Source organism: Herpailurus yagouaroundi, unplaced genomic scaffold (genome assembly GCF_014898765.1).
Source record: "Herpailurus yagouaroundi ecotype Mexico unplaced genomic scaffold, PumYag 184, whole genome shotgun sequence".
In the NCBI taxonomy this organism is placed as follows: Eukaryota; Metazoa; Chordata; class Mammalia; order Carnivora; family Felidae; genus Herpailurus; species Herpailurus yagouaroundi.
Window position 1 is genome coordinate 30,459,880 of NW_024412415.1, and position 19,691 is coordinate 30,479,570.

General features: G+C 44.6%; 1 protein-coding gene across 3 annotated transcripts in view; it reads right to left on the reverse strand.

Annotated features, from left to right (window-relative positions):
* Positions 1-14,874: 14,874 nt before the first annotated feature.
* Positions 14,875-19,691, reverse strand: part of DPP8 (dipeptidyl peptidase 8) — a 69,932-nt gene continuing 65,115 nt past the window's right edge. For all 3 annotated transcript variants that reach the window (XM_040493001.1, XM_040493003.1, XM_040493002.1), the window contains one exon: positions 14,875-19,073. In XM_040493001.1, coding sequence (XP_040348935.1) covers positions 18,951-19,073 — 123 coding nt within the window. In that variant the 3' untranslated portion in view covers positions 14,875-18,950. The remainder of the gene's footprint in view (positions 19,074-19,691) is intronic.

The following is a 19,691-nucleotide window of genomic DNA, read 5'->3' on the forward strand; positions in this document are numbered from 1 at the left end:
CTGGGTCTGTTTGTCTCTTGGTCTCCCTGTCTCTGAGTCTCTTTCTGCCTCGGTGTCTCCGTTTCTTTTCCCTGCCGCTGCCTCAGGGTCTCCTCCAACTCGGTTCCAGGCTCAGTGGAGGCAGAGTCAAGGTCTCTGTCCGTCCCGCAGGCCCATCTTGCCACCTGAGCCCAGTCCATTTCCAGCCCAGATCCTGGCCTGAATCTTGTTAGCTTCTCCACAGGCTGCACCAGGAGATGCACTGAGGACAGGACAGTTCCCTCCTCATCCTCATTCGCATGGCCATTCCAAGCGGGAGACTTCTCTTGGCCTCCTTCTCTTGCTCTTGCAATTATCAAGCTAGGAAGAGCATACTCTACCCCAAGCACTCGCACATTTAGACCTCTCTACACCCCTGGGAGGGACAAGAAGGTTTTGCTCCCATTTTACAAACAGGGAAACTGAAGATAGAGGAGGTGAAGTGACTTGCCTAAGGACACGAGGCTAGGGAGCTTTCAGACTCAGGAGCGTCATTTTCTACTCATTCTTCAATGGTGCCTTCCCTGACCTGGCCACACGGGTTGCCTCAGTATCCCACAAATATTTCTTGTTCCAAAGCCGGGGATTCAATTATCAGGGCTAGGGTAGGGGAGGAGTCCAGATTAAATGATCTATTTAAAGGTCCCTTCCAAGTCCAAGATGCCATGATTCTTTTTAAGTTTATTTATTTATTTTGAAAGAGAGAGAGGGCAGCAAGCATGAGTGGGGAGAGGGGCAGAGAGAGAGAGAATTCTAAGCAGGCTCTGCTCTGTCAGCATAGAACCCGATGCGGGGCTTGATCTTATGAATAGTGCGATCCTGACCTGAGCTGAAATCAGCTGAAATCAAGAGTCAGACCCTTAACCGACTGAGCCACCAAGGCGCCCCAAGATGCCATGGTTTTTCATTCCTTAGGTGTCCAGTGTTCCCATGACTTAGAGCCATTTCATCTCTGTACCTGCTAGGTGCCTTACCCATTTGTTGCAAGTTACCTTTAATTATGGCCTGTACTTTGCAGATCTAACAGGCCCTGGCATGTATTCATTTCTTGTCAGGCCCATCGGCAGCATTTGACTTACGTGAGCACCCCTGCTTTCTTTTTTAGTGATCTCATCTGGTCATCAAGGCTTTAAAAGACATCTTTTTTTTTTTTTTTTTAAGTTCTTAGTTTATTCTTTCATGAAAAATCTGCACCATCACCACAGAGAAAGTCACTGCAGAATGTTTACTCCTTCTGTTGTCCAATCTCCAGCTCACTTTTCACCAGTACCAACATGGATCTGCAGTCCCCCTGACTTTCTTCGTTCCGTTCTTGCATTCCTTTTGTGTGTTCTTGAGGTCTTTATCTTCTCCTACAGGCCATGTCTTACAAGTCTATGTTTGGGTTCCTTTTTCTTTGCATCATCCAGTGAACCATAAATCATTACAAAGATGCCATCTGGTGTGGTCTTATACATTCTGGGTAGTTTTCCCCAAATTTCTGTCTTAGTACGGTACTGCTGCCTTTCCAGCGTGAAGAATATCGATGACCATTTGTTTCTGCTGAAATTCCTGGTCTGGATAGTTATCATGTCAATCATGATGGTGGCCAAGCTTCAGGCAGCCAGGGAGGAAAAGAGCTTAAATGACATCTATCTTTATGCTAAAGATGCCCGAATATATACTTCCAGCCTGGACCCTCTCCCTAGAACTCCAGACTCATATCCTGCCACCTGCTCAATATTCCCATTGGATGTCTAATAGGCATCTAAATTTAACATGCACAACTGAGCCTTGACCTTCCCTGTCAAACTTGTGCCTCCCACAGTCTCCTTGTCTGAGGTCCTAGCAGCTCCATCCTTCCCCTACCACAGGATCCAAGCTCCATCAGCTCTCATCTGGATTGTCACCCCACCTTAGGTCTCCTTTTTTCTGTCCTTGTACCTCTTCCGTCTTTTCCCAATACAGCAAGAGGCATCCTGTTACAGTGTGCACAAGATCATGTCACTTCTCTGCTCAAAACCCACCAGTACCTTCCATCTCAGAGCAAAAGCCAAAGTCCTTCCTGTGATGAGAAGGGCTGTGGTGGCCAGTTCCCTCCCTCCAGCCTCTAGACCTTTGCCCGCCTAGTTCAGTGTGGAACTCTGCCTCCCGATCCCTCCTTCCTCACAACGTGCTCCCTCTCCCTATCCCCCTTCTTTCTAACATGCTCTACATTTTACTTATTTTATTTATAGTCTGTCTACTCAACAGAATGAGGGCTTCATGAGGACAGGGATTTTTGTCTGCTAGATTCCCTGCTGAATTCTAAGCAGCTGGACCAGTATCTCTGGCACTGTGTGTAGGTACCAGGGGTCAAGATAAAAAAGATACAAGTCACTGCCCACAGGGAGGGTAGTGTCCTAAGTGGCATGGGGTGGCAGGGAGAATGGGAACAAGAGAAGGAAGGACAGTGGTGTGTGTCTAAGGGGGTGGGGGTGAGGAAGGAGGCTTCACGGAACTATTGATTGTTATAAACGTTTGACCCGGGTCTTGACAATTTAAGGAGGATAGAACTGATGGTGGGGGAAGAGGCCCAGTGGTATAAGAGCACAGGAAATGGCAGATGCAATCATTAGCGGCACAGATATCCATGGATGACCCCGATGGGTCAGACCCTGCTCTGGACACTAGGGGCATAATGGTGAACAAGATGGTTCTTGCCTGCATGGTGCTTGGTCTAGTGAGGGAGACAGACAAGTAGGCAGGTAACTCTAATACTGTGTGATATATAGGCTGTGAAGGGGTACAGGGAGTATTAGAGTTACCTCATATCTCTCCCTTTTCCTCTGCCCCTCCCCAACTCTTACTCTTGCTCTCTCTCTCTCTCAAAAAAAAAAAAAAAATCATCAATTTAGGGGCACCTGGCTGGCTTAGTGGGTAGAGCATGTGACTCTTGATCTCAGGATTGTGAGATTCAGCCCCACATGGGATGTGGAGATTACTTAAAAAATAAGATCTTTTAAAAATTTTTTAATGTTTATTTATCTTTATGAGAGAGAGGGTCAGACAGACAGAGTGTGAGCAGGGGAGGGGCAAAGAGAGAGACACAGAATTAGAAGCAGGCTCCAGGCTCTGAGCTGTCAGCACAGAGCCTGATGTGGGCCTCGAACCCATGAACCATGAGATCATGACCTGAGCCTAAGTCGGGTGCTTAACCAACTGAGCCACGCAGGCGCACCCTCCCAAAATAAAATCTTTTTAAAAAAATCATCAATTAAATGTGTTAAAAGTGCCTTCAATTCACCATATACTGTTACATATTTTTAAGTTTATTTATTTTGTGAGAGAGAGAGAGAGCAGGGGAGGGGCAGAGAGAGAGAGAGGAGAATCCCAAGAAGGCTCTGTACCATCAGCACAGAGCCTGACGTAGGGCTCAAGCCCACAGAACCACAAGGCCATGACCTGGACCTAAATCAAGAGTCAGAAGCTCAACCGACTGAGCCACCTAGTTGTCCCTATAATTTATTATTTTCTTAAAATAACTTCTGTGAGAAATTCTAAGATGGAAGTAACAACTTGGAGACCAGCCAACGTAGAGGCTGAGAGACCTGGCATAGGCTCCACCGAGGTCTGCGGTTTCTATTGGTTTGACCAGGTGGGTGGGATGCTATCAAAGACGACACAGGGAAGAGCCGGGCAGTGGCGTGGGACTCTCAAATTAACATGCTGAGGGGGAGGTGCCTACATGGCATCCAGGTGAAAATATCAAATCACCAGCAATGCCATTTTCATCTGAGCAGAGAGATCAGAACTGGAGAAACTATTTTGTGAGCTGGCACTTCCAGCAGAGCACCTAACCCACCTTATTATAACATTCTTTATTGAACTGTCTGGCTGACCTGCAAGACAGTAAACTCCTTGCAGCAGTAACCACACGTATCTTGCTCACTTTTTCCTGGCATCTAGCACAGTGCACAGCATATAGTAAGATCCCAATTAATGTTTTTAAAGTGAATGATAAAGTTACTCGTCGGGGTGCGTGAGTGGCTCGGTCAGTTTAGGTCATGATCTCATGGTTCGTGAGTTCGAGTCCCACGTCGGGCTCTGTGCTGACCGCTCAGAGCCTGGATCCTGTTTCGCATTCTGTGTCTCCCTCTCTCTGACCCTCCCCCGTTCATGCTCTGTCTCTCTCTGTCTCAAAAATAAATAAACGTTTTTAAAAATTTAAAAAAATATATGTAGAAGTTCTCTGGCACTCCTCCCTTCGAGGAGTACTGTCTACTTGCCCTCCCTTTGAATACAGGCCGGCCTTAGGCCCTCAGCTCTAAAGGATAGGATGTGATGGAGGTGATACTGCTTGGCTTCTGAGGTTAGTCATAAAAGAAGACTCAAGTCCCACCCGGCTTTACTCTCAGGCACATGCGTCAGAGAGCCCTGAGCTACCCTGTCAGAAGTCTGGCCACTTGAAGCTGCCATGTTGGAGAAACCACGTGGGAAGACAACACGGACAAAGAGACGCTACGGTAGCCTCAGCTCTTGCACCCAAGGAGCCAAATGGGTAAGTGAGGAAACCTTCCCCGTGTCCAGCCCCAGCCCCTATCTGACTACGACCACATAGGAGACCCTGAGACCAGTCAATCCCCAGCACCGTGAGAGATAGTAATAATAACAAATGGTCATTGTTTTATGCCACTAAGTTTGGGGTGGCTTGTTATATAGTCCTGGATAACCAGAACAGCTGCGGGGATCTTACTGGCTTGGGTTCACTGTTAGAACCACTCACTGCCTCCCTCCCCCATTCAGCCCCTTTAAAGGAAGATGCAAAAGTTAAATATGTTTACAATATCTTCACCCTTCATATTCAAAACTATCTCCCCTACTACATCTCTGCTCAAACCCTCTGAGCCCATGGGATGTCTCGCCCCTCCACCTGAGATGCCTTTCCACCCCTCACCACAAAATCGCTAACCGATTTATAGAATTATAGGATATTTTTATTCTCGTCTTGGTGCTTTTCTATGTTTTAAACAAGTTGTCGGCACTGAACACATTTTATTTTTGCAACCAGAAATATTAAATGTAACTTAGAAGAGAAAAATAAAATCTTCAGTTTGGGATGATGAGGAAGAAGTTCTGGAGATAAACAGTGGTGATGGTTGCACAACAGTGCGAATGTACTTAGTGCCACTGTGGTGGCCACTGAAAAATGGCTACGTGGTAAATTTTGTTGTGTATATTTCATCATGATGGAAAAAATATATACAGTTCCTGGGGCGCCTGGGTGGCTCAGTCGGTTGAATGTCCGACTTCAGGTTCGTGGGTTCGAGCCCCGCATCGGGCTCTGTGCTGACAGCTCAGAGGCTGGAGCCTGCTTTGGATTCTGTCTCCCTCTCTCTCTGCCCCTCCCCCGCTCACACTCTGTCTCTCAAAATATAACTCTGTCTCTCAAAAATAAACAAACATTAAAAAAAACTAAAAAAACATATATACAGTTTCTTAAAAACTCAAGTGCCAGTTCCTTCAAGATAGATCATCCAGATCTTTCTTACCCATTCATCTGTATCACTCAATAGGCACTGGATTATTTCTGCCTCGGACAGGGATTTCATTATGCAAATGAAGTTTAATTATGTAAATTAATTGTGTAAATCAGTTTGTCTCAGTCTTGTGTCCCAGATGACACTGGAAGCTCCCTGAGGGCAGAAACTGGCATTACACAGGTGGTCATGCCCACAGTACCTTTATAAAACAATTGCCTGGAAATCAGAACACATTTCCTTAAAGAATTGATGCCACAAATGAAGGCTGTGTTCTCAGACTAGCCAATCAAAACCTGTTTAACTCATTAAATAGCTGAAATGTTGTATATTGGCAATGAAAATATATTGCAGAAACACAGTGAAAATACGAGCAATTAAACAAAACAGAAAAATCAATGGAAAGGTTGACAAGTTTGAAGGACTGAATTAGTAATAAATACATATATTTAAAAAGAGATCATAATTAGCAAGGTAAAACCAAGTTCTGCATGAATGAAAATGACTCAAAGTTTATTACATGACTCATGTCTGAATACATTTACGTAGTTACAATAACATAAGCACTGATATTGGTTTAAGTGAAATTGCAATAGAACTATATTGAGGGACACCTGGGTGGCTCAGTTGGTTAAGCATTCCACTCTTGATTTTAGCTCAGGTCATGATCTCACAATTGGTGAGATCAAGCCCTGCATCAGGCTCTGTGCTGACAGAGTAGAGCCTGCTTGGGATTTTCTCTCTCCTTCTCTCTCTGCCCCTCCCCAGCTCATGCACATGTGTGCACACGTGCTCTCTCGCTCTCAAAATAAATAAATAAACATTAAAAAAAAAAAAAGAACTGGGGCGCCTGAGTGACTCAGTTGGTTAAGCGGCCAACTTCGGCTCAGGTCATGATCTCACAGTTTGTGGGTTCAGCCCCGTGAAAGCTCTGTGCTGACAGCTTGGAGCCTGGAGCCTGCTTTGGATTCTGTCTCTGTCTCTCTCTGCCCCTCCCTCACTCACACATTTTCTCTCTCTCTCTCTTTCTCTCTCTCTCTCTCTCTCTCTCTGTCTCAAATATAAATGAAAAATGGAAAATAATAATAATAAAAAAGAATTATATTGAAAAGATGAGGGGGATGGGAAATGTGTGTGTTTGGTGAAAATGGGAAGGAAAACAGGTAAATTCTAAGCTTTCATCGTGGAATGCCACTGAACAATGTATGAAAACTGAAAATAATCAGTAACGTTATATACATTTTATTTAGAGATTTGTTTTAGAAATTGACTCTGTAAAGCCATGTGCCTGTGAAATTGGGATAAAAGTAAACCTAAAAAAAAAAAAAAAGTGACACAAATGTCTGTATGGTTCAGTCAGAACCTGCCTTCCCTCTCAGCTCTCCAGGCAGACACTGATCCATTGCCCCATTCCCATCACTGCCCTGCTGCGCCCAGCAGCTAGTTCCTGTCTGCAGCCACTGCTCCACTGTGCAAGGTCAGCCCGCCCCGGCGAGTCTGAGATTCGGATGGCTCCTTTCTGGTACCCCTTTAGGAGGACCCCTGCACATCTGGCGTAATGGGCTAAGACTTGCTCTCTTCCACGGGTTCTGGATGCCCTGTTGTAGCTGGACACACTGACCTTGGCAGGATGGGCACACTGCCTTCATCAGAACTGAGAGGTAGGTGATACAGCTCACCTTGTCCACCTCCCCCATCCCGCTTTTGTTTTTTTATTAATGTTTATTCATTTTTGAGAGAGAGAGAGAGAGTGCACAAATAGGGGAGGGGCAGAGAGAGAGAGAGAGAGGGAGACAGAGATTCTGAAGCAGGTTCCAGGCTCTGAGCTGTCAGCTCAAAGGCTGACTTGGAGCTTGAACCCACCAAGCGCCCCATCATGACCTGAGCCGAAGTTGGACGCTTAACTGACTGAGCCAGCCAGGCACCCATCTACCCCTCTTTGGAAGCTGTACCCCCTATTACTGGAGACTGTGTCCACCCACAGCCTCTGAGGGTCAGGGCCCTCCCCACAGGCTTGTCCTACCCAGTGGCCTTTTTCCTCCTCACTTTCCCCATCAAAGCATGTACCCAAAGACCCGCCCTCTCCTGTGGTCTCTCAAATAGACAGCCTGTTGAAGTGCAGCAAGCAGGAAAGCTAAGGGCAGAGGCAGAGCCCCCTGAGTACTTGTTATTAAAGTCTCTTCACTATCCACCCCCAGCCTTAGAGTCTGTTCCTTTCATTGCCCCCACATGCAGGCTCCCGGCTCCCAGTGAGCCAGCTATCTCTCCCAGCCCCTGCTTTATCCCTTTGTGCCTGTGAGTAAAGCATTTTCTTTGCTTGGAATGACTTCCTCCCACTTGGGGAAAGTTATCCTTAAAACTTAATCCAGGGGCACCTGGGTGGCTCAGTTGGTTTAGCATCTGACTCTCAATTTCGGCTCAGGTCATGATACTGGGATCACGGGATCGAGCCCTGTGTCAGGCTCTGTGCACTGAACATGGAGCCTGCTTGGGACTCTCTCTCCCTCTCTGCCCCTCTCCCTGGTGCACTCTCTCTCTCTCTCTCTCTCTCTCTCTGAAAATAAATAAATAAACTTTAAAAAATAAATAAAACTTAATCCAAATGCTGCCTCCTTTGTGCAGCCTTCCCTGACCACCTTTTTCTTCTTTGCCCAGAAAAATTAATAGTTTGTGTTTGTTGAGGGCTGTGTACCAGAGATACTAGCAGGTTGGCATGCATTTTCTTATAGCAGAGTTATAGCAGCTCCATCAAGTAGTACCATCATCAGTCCTATGTTCTGAAAGAGGAAGCTGAAGCACAGAGAGTTTAAGAAACTTGCTCAAGATCACACAGCGGGAGGTGATTCAGTGGGAGTCAGGACAGGTCAAAGCCCTCACTCCTAACTGCTGTCCTGCTGTGTGTGCCTCCGTGGAGCTCACACAGCACTCGATATATTTCTCTTTGCGCTTACCCTTTTTTGTTTACAGTCCATCTCCACACCTGGATTGAAATCTTTGGAGAGTAGAGAACGTTGTCTGGCTCCTCCGAACATCCTCAGATCCCTGGATCCCTCAGCATGAGCCATGCCCATGGCAGCTGTTCAATTCATGTTGCTTGCTAATGGATGAGTAGAGCCAGAATTAGCATTCCACTTCTGCACCATGACCTTGGGAAAGACATACAACCTCACTGAGCTCTAATTTCTTTCTCTGGGGAGTAGGGTGAGGCAGCCACAGTGGGGAATAATACTAATATCTAACTGATGTCTCCTAACTCATTGTGGAGATCAAATGGAACAAGACACTGTCATGAGGAAATATTCTGTAAGTGCTCTTACAAATTACAAATGGTAGCAGTTGGTTCTCAGAAGGCAATGTGTTCTCTGCTCATAGGCAAAACGTGTTATTCCTACAAGGGCCTTACAGTTAATGATAACTTCATCCTAACCATGTGCAATATTGGAAAATCAGCCCTTGGGTCAGGCAGGTGGGAAATGTCTGAGCCCCAGGCAGAGTCTACTCACCCCCATGGCAGACTTCTGTACCCACCCTCCTTGATCACATCCCAGAAATTGCTGTTCTCCCAAGATCCCTGGGGCTGAGTCATGTTCCTCTCCCCACCCAGCATCTACCTCCTCCCCAGAGCTCGGGCCGGACAATTCAGGTCCTGGAGAGTGGACTGCTCCCACTTGCAGCCTTGCATTCTTTGGAGGAGTGGGGTTAGACCAATGGCAGGAGTGCCAACATTAGCTTCATCAGCCACCTCCAGGCCCCAGTCGCATGCCAGGTCTGCATTCGGTACTTTGGCCTCACTACGACTCTGTGAAGGAGGTATTAGAACCTCACTTTGCCCAAGATTAGAGAAGCAAAGGGTTTACTCAAAATCATGACTGTTGGACTTGACCCCAAGTCTATCAGGTTCCAAATTCTCTAGTCTTTCCCATGCTCCTCCTTTTTTCTCTGGGCAAGTTCAAGGAGATTTATATCCAAGATCCACCCAGGACATGCTTTCTCAGCATGAGCTCAGTCCCTGAAGGAGCTCAGATTTCAGGCAAACACCATATTTCCTTGATTTAAAATACATTTCTATTCACATTTTTATATTTCTGATATCAGGATCTTACAGATGGTAATATCTTAGATTTTAGGAAATTTAGTAGGAGTCCTAGAGACCGCATTCCAGTTCTCTGTTCAGCTACCAACTGGTTTTGTGCCTTTGAAGGAGTCACCTTACTTGCTTGTAGATCAGGGAGTCTAATCAGCCTGACTGTTGTCAGCTCTGCCACTTGACAGCTTGTACAGCTTTGCAATCTTCTCTGGGACTTGGGTTCCCCATATGTAAAATGATGGGAGGGGTCTCTAATTTTGTACCTCTTCTTTTAAGCTGCAGAATACATTTCCCCAGTCACAGGTAAGTAAACAGCTAAACTGCTCTGGATTAAGTAATGGCTGGAGGGCCTGGAACCCTGGGGTCTCCTCTACTCCCTCCACTTCTGTCAGGGCCATTATGGCGGCCCCCTCAGCCTTCTCAGTTTGGCAAATTCCTCTGTTGAGCCCTGGTTTGGGAGAACACTGAACGAAGACAATGCTAGAAGATCTGGGCTCAAGTATGGACTCTGAGCCACTGGGATGGTGAAGTATAATCACTTCCTGGCTCTGGGTGTCAGCTTCTCATCTGCAAAGTCAGCAGTAGATGAGATGTTTCCTAAGAATCTGTTCTGGTGCTAACATTCCATGATCACAATCTTCCAATGCTCTACCTCAAAGGTGCTTTACTTTGGTTGCATATTAGGATCACCTAGAGAGCTTATGAGAAAAATTAAAAGATGGCAGGTCTCTTCACTGCCTTCCATGTTGATGTAATTGATCATAGGAGGGACTAAGACATCAACATTGTTAAAACTCCCCAGGCAATTGTGATAGCCACCAGGGCTAAGAGGCACCACTCCTCCAATGGGGGACAGAGAATAAAAATTCCAGTGACATTTCGAAGAAAAGGTCCTGGGGCACCTGGGTGGCTCACTCATGTCTGACTCTTGATTTAGGCTCAGGTCATGATCTCCCAGTTCGTGAGTTCCAGCCCCGCGTCGGGCTCTGTGCTGACATCACAGAGCCTGCTTGGGATTCTCTCTCTCCCTCTCTCGCTGTCCCTACCCCCCTCAAAATAAATAAATCAATAAACATTTTTTTAAAAATGATTCAAAACAAAGAAAGGGTCCTAAAAACTTAGGGAGAATTTGGGCTGTTTTTTGGCAGCCCTATTAGTGAATTGGTAGATAGGTACTTGGGAACCTAAGAAGCACCATCAAAATATTCATTTGAAAATTGTTTAAAGTTTCTAATAAGCCGGTCCAGAATTTGCCAAATGCAATACAGTGCCTACTCTCAGCATGTGTAATCTAACTGGAGAAACAGAATGAGTGGCCAAAAGTACGGTGTAAAATTAAGTGCTAAATCGGAGATGACCTTATTGGGCACTTCTGTTGCATATGCCAGGCACCAAGTTCTTCACAGCAAACAGAGTTAATCCTCACAACCATCTGTTGAGGAGGGTTCTGTTATTATTCCGATTTCCTACTTTAGGAAACTGAGGGTCAGGATGTTATGTAAACGTGCCCAAGCCCACAAAGCTAGCAAGTAGCAAAGGTTGAAGCCAGGCTCCAAAGCCAATGCAGGTATCATTTTGCCAACCCACTTATCTTTGGGTGAGGACATTCCCATAAGCTCTGTAGGGTGCCTAGAGGAACCTGGGCCTGACTTCAAAGTATATGTTCTACTAACTGGAAGAGGAACGCCTCAGGAGGCTTGTGGGGACCAAAGATCCCAGGTGGGGGAAAGTGAGGAAAGGTCAGGTGACACGGGGCCTTGGATTGGATTAGGGCCTGGAGCAGCAAGGTGAGAATATAAAGTACATTTACGAAAGTGGCAAGTGTCCTGCTGGGTGTGCTAGTGAGGGGGTTGGTGGAGGTGGGGGGTGGGGTGAGTTGGTCCTGAGAACCTGGAGGACAAGGGCTGTTCCTCTTCTATCTTTGTTTTCTCCTGGCCCATCAAAGGCCTGGCACTTGATCGTTACTAAATATTCGCTGAATGAAAGTTGAGAGCAGCTTCTTTGAAGTCACTTGGAATTCCTAATCTTCTCCTCCAACTCAGGCTAGAGAGCTGCTACAGTTACTCACCATGACCTTACAGGTCCTTGACTGAGGTAGGAAGGGCAGCAATAGGAATGAGGAGGAAAGGACAGTGGAGACAATGCAAAGCAATTAACTGGCAGGGCCACACATCCCAAAGCTCCCAACTGCATCACATGCAGTAGCATTTACATGCATGCTTAGGGATGCAACGATGACCACATACACCCCCAGAGACCCAGCCAACATGGAGAGTTCCTTCTACAGAAGAGCAGTGTGCTTTCCAGAACCTACCTGGCCAGAGGACCTTCCTGCAGAGAATTCTCATCTGTGAATGGAATGTTAAACTAATCTATGCCATTTCTGCGGGATGCTTTTCCAGTGAGGACTGCCCAGGGTGGGGTGGGGGTGGGGGTGGGTGAGGGGGAAGGGTCGGAGTGTGTGTGTAGAGTTCTGGGACTGGTTAATTGTTTCCCCAAACTCTGTATTTCAAGGACTCAAGTTTGGGAGCCAATTTAGAGAAAGCATCTTTCAGTAAGGAGCACACACAGCAGATTCAACAACTCAGCTGAGCCAGAGCTGAATCCCATCTAAGCCATTTCAACGGGACCTCAACCTCTTCCAGAGTGGCAAGGCCAGGGCACCAGAGCTATGGGCAGAGCTAGGCCAATAAACGTTTAAATCCTGGTAATTCCTCGAACCACTCCAAGCCCAAAATAAAATTACAACCATGAGATTCTCATACTGCAGTTGTTTCAATTCTGTTTCCCTCGAAAGCACCATGGGATCAATCATTGTTTCCCCATAATCACTGAGTGGGTGAGGTTAGGCCAAAGGGAAGTCCAAAGGCTTCAGGGCCATAGCACTTGCCCGGATAGGACTCTGGAGCCCTGAAGCCCTACAGCCACTGGGAGGTCTGCACTTCCAACACAGTATCTGCAGGATGCTTATGGCCAGGTTGAAAGCAGATTTTTTTTTAATTTTAATTTTTAAAAAATATTTTAAGTAATCTCTACATTCAAATGGGGCTCGAACTAACAACCCCGAGATCAGGAATCACATGCTCTACCAACTGAGCCAGCCAGGCACCCAACAAAGCTGATTTGGAAAAAAAAAAATTTATGTTTATTTATTTTTGAGAGGCAGAGAGAGACAGGGTGTGAGCAGAGAAGGGGCAGAGAGAGAGGGAAACAGAATTGGAAGCAGGCTCCAAGCACTGAGCTGTCAGCACAGAGCCCCATGTGGGGCTTGAACCCACGAACTGGGACACCATGACCTGAGCTGAAGTTGGACCCTCAACTGACTGAGCCACCCAGGTGCCCCCAGAAAGCTGACTTTTTAAAAGTTTGTTTGTTTGTTTGTTTATTTGAGAGAGAGAGAGAGAGAGAGAACCAGCAAGCAAGGGAGGGACAGAGAGACTCCGAAGCAAGCTCCATGCCCAACGCAGGGCTTGAACCCACAAACCCTGAGATCATGACGTGAGCCGAAATCAAGAGTCAACCAACTGAGCCATCCAAGAATCCCTAGAGAGCTGATTATTTTTTATTAAAAAATTTAAAGCTTATTTGAGAGAGAGAGAGAGGGAGAGAGAGAGAGAGAGCAGGGGATGGGCAGAGAGAAGGGGGATAGAGGATCTTAAGCAGGCTCTGCTGTCAGCACCCAGCATAGAGCTCAGTGCAGGGCTTGAACCTTTGGACTGTAAGATCATGACCTGAGCTGAGATCAAGAGTTGGACGCTTAACTGACAGAAGCACCCAGGCGCTCCTAGAAAGCTGATTTCTATTGGCAATAGATCCAGGCTAAATAGAGCAAGGTAGGGGTGCCTGGCTGGCTGAGACAAAAGAGCATGACTCTTGATCTCAGAGTTGGGAGTTCAAGGCCCAATTTGGGTGGAGATTACGAAAAAAATAAACTCAGGAAAAAAAGAGAGAGACCAAGGTAGTCTATAAAAGCGTGCCATAAATGGGATTGTATGTATGCTTTAGAGCCTTGGTGGGCCTGGCTGGTTACTTCCCGCTGCAAGCAGCCTCAACAGGTTAGTTAACCCAGTGTACCCCAGTTTACCTCAGGATCATACAAATCCCTTTGTGTGTGTGTGTGTGTGTGTGTGTGTGTGTGTGTGTCTGTGACGAGGTAAAAAGGTTAGGAAGCACGGTCTGTAGCATTACCCTGCTTAAAGATCATCTTTATTTCTAATAATTTTTGTATACAAATTAAAAGTTTAAGACCCCGGGGCTCCTGGCTGGCTCAGTTGGTAGAGCACACAACTCTTGATCTTGGGGTCATGACTTCGACCCTCACGTTGGGGGTACAGTTTACTTAAGAAAATGAACAAAGGGGGCATTAAAAAAATAATAAAGGGGCGACTGGGTGGCTCAGTCAGTTAAGTGTCCAACTTCGGCTCAGGACATGATCTCACGGTTCATGGGTTTGAGCCCCCACATGGGGCTCTATGCTGACAGCTCAGAGCCTGGAGCCTGCTTCGGATTCTCTCTGTCCCTCCCCAACTTGCCTACTCTCTCTCTCTCTCTCAAAAATAAACTAAACATTTTTAAAACATAGGAAATTTTAAAAAATTAAAAGTTTATGAACCTAATACATAACACAGCAGGGGTTCTTTTGGGGCGGGGATCACCCTCCCTTTGGGAATGTGATAAAGCCAAAGCCTTTCTCCCCAGAATGCACTTCCTCTCATTCATGCAATATTTTGCATACCACCTCAGAGGATTAGAGAATCCAGGTTAAGCGTCTGTTCTGGAAGGATTATCAGACAAACCCCAAATTTACTAATTTCAGAGGAGTTCATCTTTTCTCCAGTACAGTTTCAACAGACCCGAGAATCGTCAAAGAAACCTCTGAAGAAAGTATTACACTGAACTCCCGAAAAATTTTCCAGGGAGCATGCAGAGACCACTATCAACTCCAAGTGGCATCCCTAAGAAAATCCCAGCTGTTCAGGAAGGGCACTGGCTCCAGGCACCACCTACCCTACCCCTGCAGTAGAAAGTGCTGGTCGCTGGGCACCACTGGCAGGCACAAAGCAGTTCTCGGCACACCTCCGTGTGGGTTTGGATGCATTTTTGGCTAGGGTTTGTACTAGAAACCCCATGTAATCACCTTGCAGTCTTCCTTTCTCCATTGCAAGCACATGACCTTGGACACGTGTATTAATCACTCCACACTTGCCACTAATCAAGTCAAGATTGTACAAATAGGGAATGGGGGGGGGGGGAAGGAACATTTACATCAAGTAATTTAGCAGCATCTTTATTGCAACAAAGAACCTGTAATAAAATGCAACAAAACTAATGTTTCACTTTACATGATTAAAAGCCATGTAGCTGAAAATGAGAAAACCCATAAACTTACTGGAGTGAGACATGCAATTCTTTTTATACAAGTCAATGCTTAAAACAGCAGGCACTTTATATTCTAAAATTAAAGACCTGAACTCCAATTGTGCTGAATACAACATAAATTTGTATTTGGGTTATCCAGAAACAAACATACAAATATTCCTTTTTCTCTCTGTGAGGGACTTCTGAAATGATTACCTAGAACCGTCTCTTGACGAAATAAGAGAAGCAGGAACTGGCACCTTGCACTAACGTTTCCATATTTTAGGCTGCAAGACGGATAGGTGAGGCTGGGGAGAGTTGGGAAAGTGGGAGTCAGGGAAGTTTCTTTATTCCTTCATGTCTGCTGGAAGCGGACACTCACCTCAAAATCTCAGTTAGATATGGCCATGTCTCTTTTCTTACTTCAACTAGCTCTAAGTTAGGCTCTCAGGCTTAAGCAAGCACTCTATTCTACACCCCAATTCCCAAATTCCTCACTACTAGGAAGACACATTTAGTCTAACAGTTTTAATTAACTTCAGAATGTCATATACTAATTAGAAGTACTGCTTCAGTAATAAGCATGCTTAGCATTTACTTCAGAATGGAAAAATTAACCATTTTATGTTATCTTTAAAATGTTTCATAGGAATATATTAATAAATACTTCTTTAAAAATTTGCCTTTTCTATCTATCATTTAACTACCGTGAGTCAGGGCATCCGGATGGAGTCTAGTACCAGCTGAGCAGTCACCGGCCGCGTGGCAATGGGTATATTTTCTCTTCTCTCTCTATGTCGGTTCCTCCTCCAACAGATGAGAACATTAGATTATATCAAGGATGCAACAGCTTAAAAATTTAGGCTTCTATAATAAATGGGAGATCTTACAGGAATCATTCCACCTAAAGAGAGAATTATGTTACAGACAGGTGGGCTACACCTTCTGTAAGGAATAAAACAAGTAGTAAAAAAAGGAAGCATCAATATCTGTATCTCATTCCTTTACAAAGTAATGCATGCCTTGTGACTCCATCCTCTAGTATGAGGCTTTGGAAATGAGCCAGGAACGGCATTGAGGGAAGAACCTTCATTCCAAAACGAAATCTCCAGACAAAGAGGAGACATAGTTAGCGATACCTTTCTGCTGCTTTCAGAGTGAGAAGGGCCCAGTCATGATCACAGATGAGCGGCTGTCCTTGACTATTGCTTTAGGTTTTTGTAAATCAGTCCAGTGTAAAAATCACCTATTATACTCTTAATCCAATTCCATTCTCTACAGAAGAGTCTGTGAAAGTAGCCCACAAACAACTTTGAATCACCTAGGAAAGGTGGTTAGAAATGCAGATTCCTGGTCTCCACCCAAATCAACCAAATTTAAAGTTCTAAGCGTAAGGTTCAAGACTGCATTTCTTTTTCTAAGCATCCCAGAAGATTCTTAGATTGAGTCCTCGTGCTCAACACGTAAGCCACCACCCCTACCGATGGTTGCTCAAGCGCACCTACTTATCAAGCCTGCAAAAGCCGCCCCATTTGATACTTAACCTACTGCTTTTTGGTTCTTAACCAAAACTGTTGCTACTTTTATATACTCTTGCCTTTTAAAATGTTCCCCATTGACAGGGTACAAATAGTTTCAGTGAGATTTCGACTGATTGCTTGGATGGACTAGGATGTTTTGCTCATCGGTTTTTAAAATAAAACTCAAACTGTCTTTCTGCAAGTGAATTCAGCCCTGTATTTTTTCCCCTTACACAAGGAGAATGGCATTTAATGAACTGGGGGTTATAACAGAGGCATTCCTTGTGATATGAGGAAAGGAGAAGGAAGATGCAAAAGGAAAACACTGGTGAATTCAAGAGCACATGAGGTTCTTTTAGGTTTGTTTTGGTAAAATGAGAGACGCCGTTTTGAAGAAATAGCTTTAACGGGCAAGAGGTTTCAAATGAGTAGATGTCTAAAAGCCACTGTATACCATTTCTACTTTGCATATTATATAAGGATAGATCCCTGGGGGCCAACCAGTTCACAAACAAAAACCACCTTCGATAGTCAGATATATACTTAAATCAAGGGGGAAAATACTTTCTTGGGAAGAAAAATTACCCAAATCAATTTAATTTAACATTGAAAAAAATATAAACAGACCTTGGCATGGGAAAATATAAACAAAGAAATCAATACATACACAGACAATAAGGAAAAGTGTGGTACCTATGATACAGTATAAATACACAAACAGCAAAACCCAATCCCCTTCCCAAGGACAGAGCCACCAGGTCACCTTGCCATTTCTGGACCTCCCCCGCCTCCCACTTGGCCCTCCGTGATGAATTCACCTCTGACGCACAGTCATCATCCTTCCTGATGGAGGCTGTGCTCTCTATGGGAGAAATCTACTCTGTGGTGGTGAGAAAGAAAACCAGCAACTTTTTTGGAGCATTGTTTAAAAGTGCTGGTAACAACTTTCCAAACACTGAGGCTTGTGATAGAAAGGGTCAAACTCATAGGTATCTTCTTTGCCGCTGGCAACGTGACCCATCTAACACCCCAAGACTCTAAGATGACAGATTCCAATCGGCACCTGAAAAGCCTATGAGCTCCCTTAACAGTCAAGTGCTAGGGCTAAACCAGGAAATGTCATGGCCATTCAAGAAGCTGCTTAGAGGCTTTGAACACTGAAAAAGAGAGCCATGGCTGGCTGGGGATCAGTTTGTGGTAAAGAAGTTGTCTGGAAACCTCTTTAAGCTCACAATACCTAAATTATGCTCAAATAATTTAAAAAGGATAGAGAAAGTTTAAATCTGTAGTTTCCAAAATTAAGAGGAAAATAACAAAAACTTAGAATTAGAGAAGTAACTAAGTAACTTTTTCTCCCTGAATAACATCGGTCTGTAACTGCGCTGGTAAGAGAGTGATTTCTTAATTCTGGTTTCTGTAACTAACATTCTAGGAGTTTCAATTTCACCCTCCCAAAACTTTTGCATGAGTATTTTTGGTCAAATTATACTTCTACTTAGTTGTTAAGCAGACCCTTCTCCTCTCCCTGTCATTTTACACACCCTAGTATCCCCAACCCTACCACAATTCCCTTCCATCACCTAAAATTCTGAAACCTTTCAATAAGGAAATACCCAATGGAAACTGGCACCACTAAATTTTCTGAAGAGTAAGGTGTACTTTTTCCTTTTCTTAAAGGAGAAGAAATTGCCTGCAAATATTTAAGCTCTAACCATTTAAAATTTTTCCGCCTGTAATTATCAATATTATAAGACTAATTAAACCATGCTACATGTACAGTTACTTGCCGTTGTATGAAAGGAAAAGCCCACTCTGTCATATCATCAGAGAGAACTATTTATACTAGATACAGTTGAAATTGGCTAAAATTGGTCAGAGCTTGAATGAAACAAAATAAGTGTCTTTAGGAGGCCACTAAGTTATCCTTGAAAAATCATTAATGACTGGTTAAAAGTCATAGGTTTAATAGTGATTAGTTCATAACATGCTGGATACACCCCAAGCAATGAAGCATAAGCTATTCAATTACATTTAAGTGCTATCAAATCTGTAACTAGTCAGAGATTCTGGAATTGAACCAAACCAATCACTAATATCATCATATTTTAACAAACTCAGAAGTATACTGTAAAAATACACTAATTAAGTCCATGAGGTTTATAATGCTATTAGAAGTGAAAATAAGGTAGTATGGATATATGGTGCTAATGTCTTATTTCCTTCAGTGATTCTCATGGTATTGCTGGGTCCTTTAGAAATAGGTGTCATTCAATTTTGGGTGTGTATGGTTAAGGTATTAGATTACTATCCACAAGCTGTAGACGCCTGCACGGCACCGATTATACTTTCCGGAGTAGATGTTACATGGCAGGTACCAAAATGTGTTGATCAATTCCGTGTTTTCTACTGATTAAACTTCCTCGTTTGGTTAAACAGCCAGTGTATACCAGAGTTCTACACAGGTCAAAATTATATCACTTTCAGAGCAGCAATACGCGATCCAAGGTTTTCTTGAAGGTAGTGCAAAAGATGCAGTTCGTAATGTTCTCCAGATTCAGGGACTCTTATGCTGTGTCTCTCCTGAGGATAGATCTTAAACAACAACAAAACAATCAAAATACAAAAAGTAAGAATTTAATAATACACCTCCTTCCAAAGCTTTCCAGAGAGTTTCAACAGGATTAATAATATGGAGCACAGCCTCAGATAATACACACATATATCCTATCAAGAGGCCCCTTCCCCTTTGAAAAAACATTTTATCTGAGAGAGACAGAGAGAGTGTTCGAGTGGAGCAGAGAGGCAGAGAATCTTAAGCAGGCTCCACGCTCAGCGCGAGCCTGATACAGAACTGGAGCCCATGACCACCATTATGACCTGAGCAGAAATCAAGAGTCAGACACTCAACTGACTGAGCCACACAGGCACCCCTATAATTTCCTATATACCATTAGGCTTACAGAAGGATTTATCTATAGATCATTGGGGCGCCTGGTGGCTCAACTGGTTCAGGGACCAACTCTTGATTTCAGCTCAGCACTTCGAGCCCCGCATCAGGCGGTGAGCTGACAGCATGAAGCTTGCTTGGGATTCTCCCTCTCCCATTATCTTTGCCCCCGCCCCGCCACTCACATTCTCCCTCTCTCAAAATAAATAAACTTACACACACACACACACACACACACACACACACACACACACACACACACA